This window comes from Neopsephotus bourkii, unplaced genomic scaffold, assembly GCF_033783945.1.
Source record: "Neopsephotus bourkii isolate Nb327-2 ecotype Australia unplaced genomic scaffold, CSIRO-AGI_Nbou_v1 NB_719, whole genome shotgun sequence".
Taxonomy (NCBI): domain Eukaryota; kingdom Metazoa; phylum Chordata; class Aves; order Psittaciformes; family Psittacidae; genus Neopsephotus; species Neopsephotus bourkii.
In genome coordinates, this window is record NW_026901218.1 from 430930 (window position 1) to 444049 (window position 13120).

The 13120-nt window shown below is 41.9% G+C and overlaps 1 protein-coding gene across 8 annotated transcripts in view; it reads left to right on the forward strand.

Annotated features, from left to right (window-relative positions):
• Window positions 1-13120, forward strand: part of GRM7 (glutamate metabotropic receptor 7) — a 295511-nt gene that overhangs the window by 270181 nt on the left and 12210 nt on the right. The window contains exon 11 of one of the 8 annotated variants that reach the window (XM_061354209.1): window positions 6424-6666. The exons of 6 other annotated variants lie outside the window; for them this stretch is intronic. Coding sequence is in view for 1 of the 2 variants with exons in the window: in XM_061354212.1 (XP_061210196.1) it covers window positions 6424-6446 (23 nt within the window). In the remaining variant the exon portion in view is untranslated. Of the gene's footprint in view, window positions 1-6423; window positions 6667-13120 lie in introns of those variants that run through there. One more of the 8 variants, XM_061354212.1, reaches the window with a different exon arrangement.

Here is a 13120-nt window from a genome sequence, read left to right on the forward strand (position 1 = left end):
GAAAACATCAACTTAGTTATAAATTGACATTTGTTTTGCTAGTAACATATTTGCATGTGGGTACGAACACTGTGCTTAAGCTGTTACTTGACTATATCAGTTTCTGCTATGTGATGCAGGGAGAGATGCATTTATAATGCTTTTAAATTGTTTCCTGTGAGTGACAAATAGGACTTCTTTATTATTGGAACTGATGAAAATACAAGGCTTGAAAATCTCTACATTATATCTGGGTCAAGGAAAAAAATTGTCCATCTTCTGGGCAGGGCAAAGAAACATCAAATGCTTTTGTAGAGCTGTAGAGTCACATTTGGTACAGTAGAAATACTTCAGCACTTTTCTCCCAGTCCATTGCCAAGCAATACATCTACAGGTCAGGAGGAGGCAACAGCCCAGTGAATAAAATCATTCTGATATCTGAAAGACCTGGATCCATCCCACGGGCTTTTGGAGCTTCTCAATCATGTAAGTCACAGAAAGACAGCTCCTCTGTTTTGCTGCCTTCCAGACTTGACGAGCAGGACTGTAGTATTTTGAGGGCAGCAGTCTGAGGCATCGTGCCAAGATGAGTAAATTCTTCTAAGGTGGTGCAAAGACTGTGCCTTTCTTTGGTGTGTCCCTTCAGCACACTGGAGTTACTGAGCTCTTTGCCATGTATATAATACACACTGTTTAACAGGGATTCACTTCAATATAAGAAGAGCAAAGCAAATCATGGTATGGGCTCCTGTTTTGCTCTGGGATGGACCTGAGTGATGCCTATGAGCTTGCTGTAATCTGAAGTCTGTCATAACACAGTCAAGGAGAGACTAAGTGGAGAGTATCCCCCTGCATTTTCAGTTGGATTATTATTACTGGGCATTGTTATTTTGGTTGCTTTTTGCAACTAGATGGTACTGTCAGTGCTTCAGTCCATAAAGCTGTTTTAGCAGGGATAATGGCGAAACACTGCAACTCATCAGCAACCTTTTATCGTTTTTCTGTCTTTTTTGTTGAACTTCAACTCGATCTGGGCCAGATGCCAAGCATGTCTAAACCACAGTGGTCCCATTGCTTTGAAGAAGAAATGTCAATTCATATTAGCTGTATCTCTGCCCTCATATTTTTGAACAGCAGATAACCTTTCTACCTCAGCTACGTGCTGCAGTGCTCAGCTGCCAAGGGTTAAGAACACAAAGAGGAGCAACTACCTGCTCAGCAGAAATGTTTTCTGAACTTTGTACTGCAGCTGGCAGATCCTTGAACTCTGCATTCCTCCTGAATTCACGTTGGGTTTCCCCAAAGATGGTCCTCTGTGCTGCTTTGGGCAATGAGCAGATCTCCAGTACTAACTGAATTAACTTGAAAATGCCAGTCGCTGTGCAATTACAGTTGTATTAGGAGTGAGGGTAGCTCGGCCACAGTGCAAGGCAGGGGCTCTCCTCCCAAGGCTTGGGCACAGTATGCTGCTTCCAAAAAGTTTTCAGTTGTTTTACAAGTTGCTTTTTGCTTGATCAGTATGCAGAAGAAGTTCCGTGGTGATTGCAAAGTGTTGAAGTCATTCATAAGGCACGTGTAGCACCATCTTGTGTGAAGTCATTAAGTTTCTTGGTCCTATCTCTCCTAAGATATACATGCAATTACTTAGATTATGCTATAATGAAGCTGTTGTGATGTGGTCATGACATGGTTTTAAACTGATCTTGGGCTTCTGTTGAAAGGGGTAAATAGTTTGAATCACCTTCTACTGCCAAAGATTTTCTGTGGCTGTTCTCCTTGCCCTCGGTCTGCACGAGACAGGGTATGAGTGCGATGCATCAGTGTGTATCCACCACAGTGGCACCCGCTGTGCTATGGTCTGTAGAACTTCATCTGCAGAACAGATTTCTAGTCATAGTGAGGGAACTCCGGCATAAAATGTATGAACAAATTCACTTCCCTTTTTATCAAGTTTTTCAGTTAAAATTGGGTTTGTGTCACCCATCTACTGGAAGGCTCAGTTCTTGAAGAGCACAGACATCGCCCATTGTCCTCTAGGTTAGAAAACATGAGTGTTCTGAAGTGCCAAAATGTGATTTCAAGTCAGGACTTGGTTGGTCCATCCATCTGCAGGAACTAAGTTTTGTGTTTTGTTTTCAGCTTTTTACTGCAGAACCTGAGTATTTTTGCTTTTCTCTTACACTTAATGTGCTCTGGACATGGTCCAAAGGACCATGTCCTCCCCATGCCAAGGGGTTGCCTAGGTGACCTTTAAAGATTCCTTCCAACCCAAACTGCCCTAGGCAGTATATGGGTATTCGAGGGAACATCTATTTTGTTGCAGTGCTGTGTCTGCATGACTGTAGCTGGTGTCTTTCCCTGCGTCATATGCTGGGTCTTGTCTCCTGCCAGTCCCACATGTTGCTGCCTGCGGTTCCTCACCCTGTGGTCTGAAAAGGAGGACCAGGGCATGACTTGCTATGCTTGTGGTAGGAGACCTGCAGAAATGCTGCTCAAAACTGATTGGGGAGCACTTATTAAAGCTTCAGAAAAAAATGTGTTTGCAGTAGACTGTATTGTAATTGCTTCCCCTCGGGAGCATTAACTCATTTTTATGTAACCTTGCATAATATAGTTTGATAAAGCAGATAAACACAATTTTCTGTTGTGCTACACTATGAACCATGGGTGCATTTTTTATTTTCCATTTTCTACAGTGTAGGCGGGGAGGGGATTAATCCCTTCTCTTATCTGATTTCAGTCCACTGTCACCACACAGTCTTTCTCCTTAGTGGTCACTCCCTGCTCTAATGTGCAGACACTGACAGAGAGATGCACACAGATTCCTTCTATGTGCCGTTAGGCTCCTTGCACTTCAGTATATTTGCAATTTTAAGCTGGAAACTGGCATGTAAGCATTTATTCTAGAAATTACTTATTCATTAGCACGTTTTCCACACCATAGCCCAGCTACATTTGATGAGATTGAACAGCTGAACAACCTTTAATTTTGTACACACCACGGGGTATCTATAATAAGGCCTGTTTTCCATGGATACAGTTTTGCTGGTTTGATGTTGTCTTATTTACTTTTTAAAAGATTTATGCAGATACAGCCTCTAAAGAGATGAAGATGTACAGACCAGTATGCTGGAAAGAAAAAAGTTTGGTATGCTATGAAGAGTATGCTATGAAGAGTGAAAATTTTAATGTGCTATTTGATGTTGTTGACACATTCATTGGTTTTTGTGCACTCCTATTCCCATGTTGTCTTCAGACCCATTTTTGACCACCAGAGCAGAGCAGAGCCCTCCCCACAGGGCAGCAGAGCAGCACCCCATCCCTGCATCTATCAGCATGGGTCCATGGCAGCCACTTTCTCCAGGTATCTCCTCTGAAAAAGGGAATATCATGGAATCACAGAATGGTTTGGTTGGAAGGGACCTTAAAGCTCATCCAGTTCCAGCCCACTGCCATGGGCAGGGGCACATCCCACTAGATCAGGTTGTTTCAAGTCCTGTCCAACCTGGCCTTGAATACTGCCAGAGATAGGGCAGCCGCAGCTTCTCTGGCCACCAATACCTCACCACCCTCACAGGAATGACAGAATTTCTTCCTTTTATCTAATCTAAACCTATCCTCTTTCAGTTATTTTCAATCTATCCTGTTTCAGGGATGGACTTTTGTTCTGAGAATGTAATTCCTCCTCCTCCTTCCATTTGCATTTGCATATTCAATTTACATCTTAATGTTTGCCGGTTTCTCAAGGTCTCAATATCCATTTGAATCAATGTTTTCTTTCAGGTTTAAGTACCTGTGACAACATCCTGTTGCCCGGCAGTCAAACTTGTGCCAGAATTTATTCTCTCCCTAACCATCTTGAGTGATAAAGGGAGGGTTGCGTTTATCCTTCTTGGCAATGCAGGGTTAGACTCTTTTCATGACATTTCAAACTGTGAAGGGTATTCGTCACGATGGATCTATATTTTTTAAGCCATAACAACGCTTTGTATGGCTGAGAGCGGTACGTGCAGTTTGAAAGTTTCATTTAAAACCTCTCAGAAATGAGTCTTTTGCAACTGATGCTTGAATGAGATCTAAAGGTAGGTTGGGGAAGCCAAGTCTTTGTTCTTTTGACTTTGTTAAGCATAGCCAGACTCCAGCTACTTAGGAGAATTTATTTATTATAAATACATATTAAAATATTTATTTTAATATTATTATATGGCCAGGAAATTTTGTTGGAAAAACTCTTAGTTGTGCCAGTAAGATACCAGATATTGCCATGGGACGCTGGGGAGTTTGCAGCCTCTGGGTGCAGCATGGTCCCTCCTGGAGCCTGTGCTAGGTCCCCTCCTGTTTGAACGTTTGGGGATTGGGTTACTTTCCTTTTTACATCTCAAAGTACCTACTTCTGATGATGCACTTTAATAAGTTCACATAATTGCATGCTCCCATATTAATTATTTTGCAGACTGTCTCACACCTTCCCTGACTTACATGATGCAAAGCTTGTAAATATGCAGGAAAGTGCTAGACAGACAGTTTCTTTTTTCAAAAGCTGAAATTCTTTATTCTCTTAAATGACCACCTTATAGTTTGATGTTTGAACAGTGTTAGTTAAAAGACGTTATTAATGACTAAAGTGTTTTGAACATTAAAAGCTAGGTAGATACATGTCTTTGAGACAAATTAGTATCAACTAGTATATTAGTATTCCTCTTTTGTTCCATTGTTTCTCTTTGGCTCTTTAGGTGATCTTTTTTCCTATGAAATTTGGAAGAGAAGTGAGCATACATTGTTATGCCTCATGGTCCAGTCCCTCTCTGGCTTTTTGATAATAAACTCGTAGTAGCACTGAGTTCTCCCTTTGACTAATTTATCAGTCCTTACACCCTCTCAGGGAGAATTTCTCAAATTCATGAATTGCAATATCAGGGAAAAGATGTGGACTTTTGGCTCTCTTGTCTTCCATATATTTATAATGACTCTCTTTCTGCTGAGCAGGGTAAACGTCACCTTGACAGGACTCACTTGATGCTTTTCTCACATGGTAGCTTGCTGTAGTCTCTTAAGTGCACTCAGATCCTCATCTGCATTAGTGAATTGACTAAGGTACAGAGTTGTAGGATTATGAAATCAGACTTGATATTCTCAGCTTAATTTCACTGGTATCACTGGAATCACCAGACAAGGACATTGCAATATTTGGAGTTACATTTCTTTTCTCCCCCATGCAAGCAGTAGGAAGCGTTGCAGTTGCATCTTGCAGCTTTCAGGATGTGTAATCTTTTAATTGTTACTGCTACTGTAATTCTAACAACAGTGTCCCCAAGAGCAGCCATGACTCATAACCGCTGGTGCAAAACCTGAGTCGATAAAATCAGGAATCCTCCAAACCCAAGAAAGGACTCAGATGCACAATGTTGTCTGGCCACTGAGGATAGAAGTGTGGACAGTGTGACTGGAAGTATCTAGAAAAGAGACTAAGAAGAGAATAACCAACAGCCTTTAAATCAAAGACTGAAGAAGTCATAGAATCATGGAACAGTTAGGGCTGGAAAGGAACTTCAGATCATTTAGTTCCAACCACCTGCCATGTGCAGAGACAAAGTATATGCTATACTTTGTACTGTGTTTTGGCCTCTGAGGTAGTATGGAAGCTGGATTTGAGGTTTTACAGTTTAGAATCTTTGCAGATTTTGTTGGTCTTGTTTGCAACTGGTGATTTTTGACTGTTAAGAGAATTGTTTTGCATCCATTTTAGTTTGCCTGTGGTTATTATGATCAGCTAATTGAATTTATTAAACTAGTATTCTTATTAACAGTTAGACAAGGGGCCATCACCAGCTGATGCTGCAGGTCTATTTCCAAGAGAGCACACTGCTGTAAGGCTGAGCACTCCCCATCTCACTGCACGGCCTCCATGGAGTGGAGGGTGATTAAATATTAGGGCTTGGTATGCAGACACAACAGAAGAGAAAGGCCTTCAGTGCATGCTTGTGATTCAGTATTCTGGAAAATAAAATATTTTGAATGCACTGTGAAGTGCCATGCTTGTGTTTAAATTTGATGCTCAGTAGCCATTTGCTGGTGTACTACAGTTCCTTTCAGCTCAGTGGTAGTGGTGAGGGATGTCCTTGCTTGCACACATCATCCTCCCCAGCAGCAGCCAGCAGCACATGCCTGAGATATACATTTTCTTTTTCTCTTCATCAAAACAAGGTATATACTCCTTTAAAAAATTCTGTACTGAATTAAAACATCTATGAAGAAGTTCTGCTTCAGTCCCCATGCAATGGTTTTGCAGCCATCAGCACCATCACAGCTGTCACACAGTGCAGGGAGACATCTAACATCTGCTTTAGAGTGAGTAGCTTACATTTGTGATGAAATCTGTGTAGATTATAAGGTTAGGTGTGAAACCTGTATTAAATGAGTGACTTAATTTTTTTCCTCCCTCAGGTATAAAGGAGGTCTATTCATAGCTCTCCCTGAAGTAACAGGATTGAACATACATGGCAGTGAAGTTCAGTCAACAAAAAGATCACACCAGCAGACCCGATGGGAAAACACTCCCTTTCTCTTTTTCCCTGCAGAAAGAGGGTCCATGGCTTGCTGAGAGCAAGTGGAGCACCTTCCTCTTGGATTTGGCTGTTGGGATGTCAGTTCTGTGTCAGACCTGGTGCCTCTGCTGCTGTTTTTTTTCTCAAAACAAAAAATCTTTTATGTTTTTCTTCTTTTTTTTTTCTTTGTGTATTTTTTCTGTAGGTTCTACCTACAGCAGCAGGTAGAACCAGTGGCAATGGTTTGCATTTGTTCACAGACCTACTGAAGATTTGGTAAACAAGTTCAAAAGGCTAATCATAGTAATAATGGAGTAAAGAGACCAGGAAAGCTGAAAATAAGCAATATTACAAGTAAATGAAGTTCTCAAAGACATGAATTCATGCACTGTGTGCATGATTACAATCATGAAGAAAACTGTTCAAAGGTTGTATAGATAAGAATAGGAAAAAAACCTTGGTTGTAGAAAATCATTGTGCTACAGTCAACAGGATTATAAAAGAAATTACAGCTGTCACACAACCAAGTATAGGCCAGCAGCTGCCCGCTAGTGACAGGCACACTTATCTGATAGCTGTCATGCTGCTGGTCAAGGGTTTTTTGCATCTGCAGTACACAGGCACAGGTCTTGTAATGTCACACAGCCTGTTCCTGTGTGCGGTTGTGTAGCTTTGGTGACTTTACCCAAGCCATGATATATTTTGTCACACTGTGGAAAAAAAACCCATCAAAAATCTCAGTGTGGCACTCGGAAATGACAGTGCTGATGAACTGGAGGAGCATGTGAGTAAAACGAGTGTGAGGCACAGCTGAGAATTCATTTGTCACTGACATAAAATAATACCGTAAAATGTGATAGATATTATTTTATGTTGACACAGGCAGCAAGCAGAATGTATTTGTGAAGCAGGGGCCTGGGTTAGTTTGTTTTTTGGGGACATCAAACAGCAGCAAATAAAGGGCACATAAGATATAGGTCTTTCTAAGTGTTTTTCTGTTATTGCAAATAGGCACCACTTTCACGCCCAGCATCCGGAAAACGTCCTGGAGGATGTGAGGTGGCTTTATTGGCTTCAGGAAAGGAAATGTGGGCACCTCTTTCAGTAACATGGCAATACATTAATGAGGAGAGCATCCTTTTCTTCATTAAAAGTATTTTAACTTTGGGATGAGATTGTTGGTTTTGAACTGTAACACCAAGGAAAAAGGAATGTCCTTATTTTCTAGCCATGATGTGAAAAGAAAAGGGAGATAATTAGGTTAATGGCTAAATACATGTAAATGCCCATGAAACAATGGACTCACGTAATAGGAAAGAAAGGCATTCCAGTCCCAGGAGATACGCTTGGCTAAGTTACTCCTCTGTAACTCAGAGCACTGAGTCTTACCTCAAAGAAAAGTCTGGCACTGCCTCTAGTGAGACGCCTATTGCTCTTCAGAGGAAAGAGAAAGAACACCACAGTTGCCATAGTTACACCACTTGTCATGATGCTTATCATGTCTGTGGAATAAAGAGCCTTATATTAAATCTGTACTCTTATTAATATTAGCTGTTAAACATTTCCAGGATATTTGAAATCAAGGCTTTCTGCAGAAAAAAAAGTAAATGTTGATTGCAGCAGAATTGTTCTGTTTAACCATGCAGCTCAGTGTGTAATTTTGTTAGACACTGTGTTACAGAGTTATATACCTTGAATAAATTTTCCAATTAATTTAGCTTCTTTGCTCTTCATGAACATTCTTGATTTTTCTGTTAAGATGTTTGCCACTTGCAGCTCTTTGCCAATTAGTCTGAGCAGGCCAAAGAGAAGAAAAGGAGGGGAGTTGCCTTCAGGTGAGGACCTGCCCCTTGGCAGTGGTACAGTGTTGGGTTTGCTCCGTACAGAAGTAATTCAGACTTGCCACGTGAGGGGGATGAAGGCTGTGACTGCTGTGCACATGCATGCGTCCTTGTTTGCTTTCCAGGGCAGATATACCCCAAATATCCATATAGACCACAAACACATACACGCACGTGTTCCCTGTGGAAGGATCACAGGTCTGTGCATCTTCTTAATGCCAAGGGATCTGTGGTTTTATGTGGTATTATGCTTCTGGTTTAAGCTGCTGTGGTAAATTATAAAGCATTAGGGGAATACAGTTTAAAGTGGTTTTTCATATGTACAGTAGAGGCTAATGCAGAAAGAGTGCATTTACTGCTCCCTGGTGACCATTGGGCAGTCACCCCTGGAATTCCTTGTGCAAGGTGGTTCTCCTTTGGGGCAGTACAACAGTGTCACCCTCCAAGTGGTGGGTCTTGCCAGAAATTGCCCATAACCAAAAGTCCCTGCACAGCATTCATTCCCATTTATATGGTGTTTATCTTGCCAGTAGCATCACAGGGCTACTGTGATGATCCCTCCCTGGAGGCAAAGGTAGCAGATTCCAGGTATTGCAAGCAAAGCTACCCTGTGCTGTATCCAGTGTGTCAAGGGAAATTCATCTCTTTAGAGAAGAGGGTGTACCAGTAAGAGCCAGCTATCCATGGGATGTTGAAGTGTTTGTTCAGTCTTTTCTGTTTCTTTATATTTCCTGGCAAGAAAAAATGAAGCAATAAAAATGACACTTACTGTTACTTAAAATAAAACTATGACCTGTTTCTCTAACACAGGGAGGTTGTAATCAGTGTAAGCTTGTCATTCATATCTGTTGATAGCTTCAGATTAAGTCCTTCGGCAAGATGATGTTTTTCTCCTCCTTGCCTGGTTCCCTTGTCACGCACAGCAGGAGCAGAGTTGTGGTTTGCCCATAAATGTGATTGATGGTGAATGGAGAGTTTATAGGTTTGGAGACTGACTTAGACAAAATCCAAATTCTGCAAGTTTTCTCTCCAGGTGTCATCTTGGTTTCAGTTTTCTATTGGAAAACAGTTTTTATGTCCAAATTGTGAGAAATACACATCTGGTTCTGACTCTGTGAGAGCCTGGGTTGTTTAGCTGAACAGTCTGATTTGTTTTAGCCCAGGTCCAAGGCTGTTGGTTTGGCACCACACAGAGATACAGCCACTGCACTCAGCGGGCTGTTTGGAGGTTAATGCACTAGTTTGTAGGAAAAAAACCACCTTAAAATAAAGAGAGTAGGTAATGGAATTGTTTGTAATTCATTAAATGTTAATCTAACTCACTCTGAAATCCATAACTGAATACAGTTGGAGGGAAAAGAAAATTAAAAAGTGGTTGTTCAATCCCATGTTCCTGTTGTTTGGCAACTGCACAGAATTTTCTTGATTTTTTTTTTTTTTATTAAGTAGAATGATTAATTAGAAAAACATTTTCAGTTCTTTGAATGGATAAACTAGCTAGACATGCAGAGTTTTATTTACTGAAAGTGGGTGTAAGAAAGAAAATCATTACTTGTGTGATTACTTTATAATGCTACATTTACTTGTATATCTGCTGGGTTAAAACCCAGGTATTTGCACAAAGAAGTGCCAGGGTTAAAGCTAGGATAGAGACTGTCTGAGGAAGTCCCTAAACTTTAGGCAGTGTCAGAAATGGGCTGGGTGTTTTTTTCTGTATTGTTGCTCAGTGGCTGGAGAGAAGGAAACAATACAGGTGCCAGCACAAGGGATGGAGAGATGTGCAGGCCCCAACAGGAAAGTATGGCTCCTGTGCTGGGCAGTGGAGGGCAGCAGCCAAGCCCCCACTGTGCTGAGGGGCAGGGAAGGGCCTGGGAAGTGGTGGAAGGAGCAGCAGCATGAGACCTTGGAGGATGTTTAGGGACCAGTTCAGGGGCAAACTCAGGAGGTACAAAGGGATTGTCCTTGTAGCTCTGACTCCAGGAGTACTCTGGGATGTTTCAGACGATCACCCTGCTCTCAGCAGAGCCTGGCTTCCCAGGTAACAAAACCAAAGTACTATTAATTACTTTGTTTTAAGCAGATGAAAATAATTTGCTACTATTTGTTATCTTTCCAGACCACAGCATTAAAACGGAAACATTCTAAATGTAGTTTAAATTAGTATGGGTTCTGTACTGTTGGCTCCAATTAATATGAATTGGTTTTGTTTCTTCCCTGCAGTAATCTCATAAAGATTTTGAAGCACATTTCCTAAGATCCTGTCCACGTTTCCAACTTTGTGATGGGGCTGCTGTGCGCTCCTGCCTTCAGAGAAGTGCTGTGGATTTAGTTGGTGTGATGGTTCATGCAGCAGCTCTGCTGGGAAACTGCTCCCTCTGTTAGCTCCTCATTGCCTCCTCTGCTCAGTGCAGGATTTCTGCTTCCCACCTAGCCTTCTAACTTTATCCCACCACTGTGTGCATCCTGCGTGGCTGCTCCTTGTGCCAGGTCTTCTTTAAGACCCTCTGAAATCTTTGTTTGAATCATAGAATAGTTAGGGTTGGAAAGGTCCTTAAGATCATCTAGTTCCAAACCCCTTGCCATGGGCAAGGACACCTCACACTAAACCATATCACCCAAGGCCTCGTCCAACCTGGCCTTGAACACTGCTAAGGATGGAGCATTCACAACCTCCCTGGGCAACCCATTCCAGTGCCTCACCACCCTAACAGGAAAGAATTTCCTCCTTGTATCCAATCTAAACTTCCCCTGTTCAAGTTTTAACCCATTACCCCTTGTCCTATCACTACAGTCCCTAATGAAGAGTCCCTCCCCAGCACCCCTATAGCCCCCCTTCAGATACTGGAAGGCTGCTATGAGGTCTCCACGCAGCTTTCTCTTCTCCAGGCTGAATAGCCCCAACTTTCTCAGCCTATCTTCATACAGGAGGTGCTCCAGTCCCCTGATCATCCTTGTGGCCTCCTCTGGACTTGTTCCAACAGTTCCATGTCCTTTTTATGTTGAGGACACCAGAACTGCACACAGTACTCCAGGTGAGGTCTCACGAGAGCAGAATAAAGGGGCAGGATCACCTCCTTCCACCTGCTGGTCACGCTCCTTTTGATGCAGCCCAGGATACGGTTGGCTTTCTGGGCTGCAAGCACTGAAGCATTAAGACTTTCTGCTCATTCTTTGATCTCAGCATTGCAGATAGTTTCAAAATTCACCTGACCCAGAAATTCTTATCTGCAAAGCAGACAAGTAGGAGATAGGAGAAAGATGTGGCCAAACGTGCTCAAGATTGATGTTCTTCATTGGTACAATGCTTTGTTGATTTTAGCTTTTATTTAGAAGGTTAAAACTAATCCGTTCCTATTGCAACCTTATTACGTGACTCAAAATCTCAGTCTTAGAGTTATCTTTCCAGCAAAAACATGATGGTTTTTCAGGCTATAAACAGTGTGGGTCTGGCTCTGTTCTTTGACTAAAAGTCACATTTTATTTTAATGGCTCTGATGGGAAATCTAATATTAACAACCTCTGAATTTATCTCTGAAGGCACTGACCCTAATAATACCTTGCAAAATACTCAAAAGTGTGGCTGATAAAGATTATCTTTTGACCCCATCTGGAAGAGGCTGAAAGCAGTGTCTGTCACCGCAGGTAGTTCAGATCTTCTTTCCAGCTTAACAAAAGGGTTTTATTGACGCTGACAGTTATCAGTGTACAGAGTTCAGAGGCAGAGAAATAAATGACACACTTTTTGTTTGTTTACAGAGAGCTATCACTTTTCATTTGTAAATACCCATACATGACGAATGCCATAGTTTGCCATTGCAAGGGGGAGCATGTATCACATATCCCACTTGGAGCCTATTTTTAGAGCTTGTAAGAATAAATACAGGTGCATACCTTTATGATGTTTTCTGGAGGAGTGAATTTCCTCTGACACTCAAGTTTTGCCCTTACCACAAGCATGTCTTCCATCAGAGGCCATTGTACTGTAGTGGTGCTCCTCAGTGGTGCGTTTCCACCAGGAATGGGTCTGGCCCCAAGACTCCAGCTTTGGTGGGCTGTTGGTGGGGGAGAAGGGCTGTGGGACACACGTTTCCTGATGGCACAGTGCTTGAAGACCACAGAAAACACGTAAGTGCTCCCTGTGTCCAAGCAGAAAAGCACTGTAGAAGCATCATAAGAAACCTATAACTTTCCAGGTTATTTTATAGTATACCTCATAAGTTTTTATGACAAGCAGTACTGGCTCTGCTGAAATCAGCAAGTGCTTTGCCTTCTACATGAGAGGGAGTGGGATTTCAGCCACAAAGTGCAGTACCATGCCTGTCTGTAGAGCCAGAGCTAAACTGGGAGCTCACCATTACACTGTGTTACAAACAGAAAGTGTATGTTTTGTGCTACATTCTGCAGGGTTTTTCCTTACTTGTCTTTACAAAGGTAGCTTAAATTTGCTGCCCACAGAGCAATGCTAGAGAAGTGTAATCGTTACCCTGTGCCATTAGGCAAAACTTCCAACTTCTTCTCCCTTGTTCTAGAGAAGTATTTCTTTGAAGTCAGTGCATGAGCCAAAAAGCTCCCTATTTATCTAGTGCACTACATGAGAACACACCCAAGTTTCAAATAAGCAATTATTTTCCTTTTCTGAAGAGGTAAGTGCCATGCGCAAGGTGCATACTGTGACTTTGCAGAAGAATCTTTACATTGTTTTGTGCAGTTTAGGGTGATCAGTATGATGAGCTTCCCATCCTTTTGGGGATTCAT